Source organism: Nelumbo nucifera, chromosome 6 (assembly GCF_055504915.1).
Source record: "Nelumbo nucifera cultivar China Antique chromosome 6, China Antique-T2T, whole genome shotgun sequence".
NCBI lineage: Eukaryota > Viridiplantae > Streptophyta > Magnoliopsida > Proteales > Nelumbonaceae > Nelumbo > Nelumbo nucifera.
Genome location: NC_142654.1, coordinates 13209080 through 13214664, shown reverse-complemented (window position 1 = coordinate 13214664; position 5585 = coordinate 13209080). Strand labels below are relative to the sequence as shown.

The following is a 5585-nucleotide window of genomic DNA, read 5'->3' as shown; positions in this document are numbered from 1 at the left end:
TGTCAAATGCTCTGATATTTAGTGACCTAGTGATCTCAATACGTTTTTATGTATCGGTAGAGATGTATTGGTACTTTAAACAGATGTATCTAATACTCAAAAATACGATCAATACTTTGAACCTTAATCTTCATTAAATGACGACTTTCATGATTTAAACTGATAAATCACCCGGTTAATCGATAAAACCGTGGCCCATTGAGCATTCCAATTTTATGTCTGGTCTGAATCTTACAACATTGGTTTAGAGGATTGTAAATTGCTGGTTTTACCAATGGAGAATGATTGGGGTTAAAGTGAGAATTGAGTCTTAGAGACAATGATGTCCATTGTTATGGTCTGTGTATGCATGATTCCACAGTTCCATTGTTCAATTCGTATTTGGATGGCCCTGTTACTCTTACTTTTGCCCTGAAACAATCACAAAACCAAATTAGATGGTTAAAAGTCATTCATCATACTGACTTTTGGGGTAAGCACCTTTTTTGGTGGATCCATCCACTTGTTATATAGTAAGGAAAAAACAAGTTGAGAGAAAGATATCAACGAATTTTACAAAATTGTTAAAAACTTTTCTTATTTATGTTTCTTCTGTCGAATCAAATATAGCATAAATGTCAAGCTTATAATTTTTCAACATTTTTTAAACCTATAGCTCAACAATAGGTCCCAATTCTTGAAACATTGTACAGGTGGCAGGTTATGGGGATAAAAATAGACATTTCAGTTTCAATATTTCTCTTACATAGAGTTTCAAGCATTGTTGCATAGTAGAAGTTGGGCAGTTTTTTTTTTTAGGTTTTCCACTTTAAAATTAATCTAAAACCATTTAATTTTTCATCTTTTTAATTTAGGAAAAATAATAAAGAGAGATGTCACAATTTATATTTCTAATATTGTTAAAATTTTTAATGTAGTTAGTAAGGACATCTTGTGAAATATGAATTAATAAAAGATAGATAGATTTTATCTTTCGAAGTCGACATTTAATGTATTACAAATGGAAAAATCTATGATACCAAAAAGACAAGGGATTAAACTAAATATATAAGAAACAAAGATTTACTAAGAGATGAATTATCCTTGAAGGAAGAAGAATTATTCTTAATGAGATGTGTTGGGCTGTAGACTTAGGTGAGGGAATCTCTATTTGGGATGACCCTTGGCTCCCTTCCCTTCAAGGAAAAAGAATCGCTGGTCCTAAGCCAGGGCCTGAATCACCTTCCAAAGTTTGCGATCTCATTGACAGTAGTTCTAGATCTTGGAAGGTTCAGGTTGTGTGCTCCACATTTAACGAAGCATATGCAAGCCAAATCTTAACTATCCTTCTTGCTAGGGGGAGTGGCAGGATAGATTTTTCTCCATCTAAGTTTTTGGAGGGAAAAATCTTCGCTGGGGGTATGAGAGTTGTGAATAAGGTTTCTTGCTACAAAATATGCAGAGTTGTGACTAAGGTTTCTTCTTCCTTTTTGAAGCTACGGTTGGTCTTGATGTTTATTTTACTCACTTTAAATAGAAGCTGTAATAGTTTAGCCCACTCCCTAGCTAAAAGAGGTCTTGAGGACCAAAGGCATTTTGTGTCTAATTGCCCGAACTCGTTAATCTCATTAGTTGTGACTGATTTCAATGGGCTTCCTTACGCTGATCATGTATTCTTTTTTGTTTTGTCATAAATGGAAAGCTGCTAAAGACACTTGTAATTTCAAAAAAAAAAAAAAAAAGACAAGGTATTATAAGAACTATGGCCAATCAAAGCAACTTTTCATGAATAATACCACTTATTTATTTAGGCTGAGTTTGGAAAACATGCAAATGGAGTGTAAATCCCGGTTCAGGGTAAATTTGCACTCTGGCTCACTTTTGCTTGTGTTTGGCAATATTACATTTATGCATTGACAAATGATAGATCAATGCATATTTACATTGATAATAAGATGTAAAAGTACATCAATAAAAAAGAAGTAAATTTGCATTCAAGTGGGCTTTTGATAAAAAAAAAGTATAATCTTTATTGAAATTCATTTTTGTATCAATTACAGCTAAAAATCTGTTTTCTAAGAAGGTAAATTTGTCAGTACAAAATTAACCCAATTTTATAATTTATATGAACCATTTTACACTCTACATATTTGCATCATTTCCAAACATTTGAGCGAGTCTAAGTGGTGAAACCAGACTCAATCCATCAACCCTTGAGCCAGTAGGGAAAAGAAAAATATTTGCTTCAACTATAAATATCGAAATCAAAGGAAGAAAAAGGATAAAATACAAAAACCTCCCCTAAGTTTTCTGACAATCATATAAATTTCCCTTGCATTTTCACTATAACAAAAATCCTCCTTGTAGTTTTGGAAAAATATACAGTCATCATCCTTTCCTCATCTTAATACATTTATTTTTTTAGAATATCAGATTTACCCTTTGGCCTATTCATTGAAAGAGCACCTTGGCGGAGTGTCTCGGCAGTGCCCATTCTCATACGATGTTAGCAGTATGGTTTTTAAAAACGAATCGGTAATCGGACCCCAATTCGAATGGTTCGATTGAATGGCCGGTTCATTCTGACAAAAAAATAAATTAATTAATTAAAGAATTGGAAAACGGTCAAAACTGTTTAAATGGTTCGAACGGTTAATCGGCCGGTTTAGCGGTTTGTTGACCAAAATCAACGGTTTTGGGGGAAAAAGCGGTTTTAGAGGAAGGTCTATTTGGCCGAGTGCTGATAGGTCACACCTATGGGGAGAGAGAGTGTTAGAGGCCCCGGGTGTTAATTCGACGCAGGGACTCCGACGATCAAGTTAGTACAGGTGCAACACCAGGTGGGCGAGGCTTGAGGTGAGAACACCCAGACGAGGCCACAAAGGGAACTAAAGAGTTCTTGGTAATCTTGAGTCTAAATTCCAGATGTTTACCTTGAGAGGGTTGCCCCTTATTTATACTTGAAGTTGCTTGGAGGTAAGTGTGTTTGGACGATCAAGAAGTGGTCCTTCCTTGGGGAGTGCAGTCATCCAAGGTTGTCGCGTGCGGCCACGTCATTGGTTCCAAGTAGGGCACCAACCTCTGCTCTACGCGTACGCGTGTCCTCATTTGGTCTACCCCGAGCGCCGCCTCGTGCTACTAGAACAGGCCATGTGTGCCTACATCAATTGTTAAGCTTATTCTAGAGGAAACCCAAATTTGATAGAAACTTGTGAAATGTTTGATTGCCTCGTTCAATGTCATTTATGTTGTGTTTGGTTTGAAGGAAAAAGTAAGAGAAAGATAAGAAAATTTGTACGAATCTTGTATGAGTTTTCTTAATTTTCCTTTCCTTTCTCTACCTTTTCCTTCAAATCAAACACAGCCAGAGTTTTAGATCACTGACTGAATAGAAATAGAAATAGGTCCGTTGATCACAGAAATTGGATGGAAAAGAAAAACATGACGATATTAAACTTGAAACAGGTTTGATAATGGTAATTGGTAAAATATAGAAGAGGTTTACATGATTGTCAGAAAACTCACGAGAGATTTTTGTATTTTATCTTAAAAAATTTAAGGAAATACACGTGGGACCCACGAATCGGAGGTTCCTGGTTAATAGCATTTTTTCTCTTCGGATATGTGCAGTTGGTGCGCAATCCGCGCCACGACTGGCAAGTGGCAACCCTTCCGAGTTCCGGGTTCCGACCTCGCTTCGCGGATAAGGCAAAAGAAGCACCAAGAAGGTAGGAACGAACCTACTGTCGATGTGTCCGGACCCACCCATATTCCAGATGCACGGTAAGAATTGGATTTGTGAGGCTGGCAACAAAAAACAACTAGTATGCTCAGCATTTTTATTTTAATAAATGAGCGAGCAACCGTGGTGCAGTCAGCTAGTCACCCATTCACCGATAGGTTTCAACTTTCAAGCCTTCAACGACTACACATGTTTTCTGCTTTCGTTTTTTTTGACCTCTGCTTTCCTCCTGCGTAAATTTAGAACCCTCTAGGCCTCCACTACCTCCACAGTTAATCTGCGTCGCAGTATTATGAATAATTGATAGAACCTTCGTTCCTCTAAATACCCAGATTCCAATCCAGCGGTTACCGAATATGGTCCATTGTATCAAAACAAACGAAGCATGTGTGAGGCGCCGTGTGAAGGAGGAAATCACCGACCATTGAGTCAAAAACTCAAATCAGCCACTCCAAATTCGAAACTTCCCCACCAGCCCAACTATTTTTTGTTATTACTTCCCCCCCCCTTCTACCTGCCTTCACACAACCTTTAAAATCTCTTCTCTCCTTCCCTGTCCCAACTTTCTCCAGTCCTCCATTTCTCTCCGTCTCTCTATCCTTCCATCTCTCTCTCTCTCTCTGAGATTCTGATTTCGATGCCGCAAGTCGATCTCGAAACGCTGGTTTGTGGCGGAGGCGGCGACGGGAAGATCGCCTGCGAAACGCTTATCGACGACCATAATCTACTGCCGGAGAAGCAAGATATTCCGGAGACTCTACCCGACCAACCGGCCGAGTCCTTTTGGCTGTCTAAGGACCAAGAACTTGATTGGTTCGATCAGAACGCCTTCTACGAGCGCAAAGAATCCAAGAAGGGCACCCCCAATAGCAACTTCAGTTCTAACCTCAATTCCAACTCCAACGCCAATTCCAATTCCGCTTCTCAGCGCTTCTCCTTGAATTTGAAATCCAAGGCTTCCATCATCGGTCTCCCTAAGCCACAGAATTCCTGCTACATCGACAGTAGGTTCCGCCGGAATTGCCGACCGTCCAACATCCGTTTTTTTCCTAAGAAATCCTACCAGGCGTCCGGGAGATCGGTCATACCCGTTGCCGAACCGTCGTCTCCGAAAGTCTCGTGTATAGGAAGGGTTAGGTCGAAGAAGGACCGAAGCCGCCATCGTTGGAGAAACCGTCGACAGTCCACCGAGAAGACTGAGACAGCCACTGCACCGACTACTCCTGCTGCACCAACCACGAAACTGGTGAAATCCAGGATCTGGGCGAGTTTCAAGGCAATATTTCGGTCGGGTTGTCGGGCACAACAAGCCGTCGAGGTCGACGACAACCCGTCGCATTCTCCGCCGCGCGAGAGTTTCGCGTCCACCCAGTTTAAGTCCCCGGCCAGCGAGCCGGCGGCAGATCCACCGGGGCTGGGAGGACTGAAGCGGTTCGCATCGGGTCGGAAATCCGATTCTTGGCTCTCCGATGACCTGGACGAATCGTTCGACCGCGATAGTATATGGCAACGACGTAATGTGGACCCACTTAACGAGGTCGATTGCCGTCGGGACTGGGAGGTAGTGGGACCCGCATCCGTTTGATAAATGTGATGATGATGACGTGGCAGAAACGATGAATAACGGTTACCCGGGTCAGGTAAAAGAACTACTATGTACTGTACTGGTTTGTAATTTTGTCTTTTCCGTGAGTTTTTTTTTTTTTTTTTGTAAATATATAAACCGGAAAATCAGTGCGAGTACGAGAGACGAGGCTATGAACACTGAACACGATTTGAGTGTTTCCTTTTTGCATTTTTCTTGAACAGCTGTAAATTATTTTGTGATTTTTAACAGTAAGAAACGATCAGTATTCAGTGCGCA

The 5585-nt window shown here is 40.4% G+C and overlaps 1 protein-coding gene across 1 annotated transcript; it reads left to right on the top strand.

Annotated features, from left to right (window-relative positions):
* Window positions 1-3886: 3886 nt before the first annotated feature.
* On the top strand, window positions 3887-5585 carry LOC104588704 (uncharacterized). Its single transcript, XM_010246746.3, has one exon. The coding sequence runs from the start codon at window positions 4359-4361 to the stop codon at window positions 5304-5306; it is 948 nt and encodes a 315-aa protein (XP_010245048.1). The 5' UTR covers window positions 3887-4358; the 3' UTR covers window positions 5307-5585.

Excerpts from the sequence above, each read along its gene's own strand:
- LOC104588704 (XM_010246746.3), top strand. The coding sequence starts at position 4,359 with ATGCCGCAAGTCGATCTCGAAACGCTGGTTTGTGGCGGAGGCGGCGAC.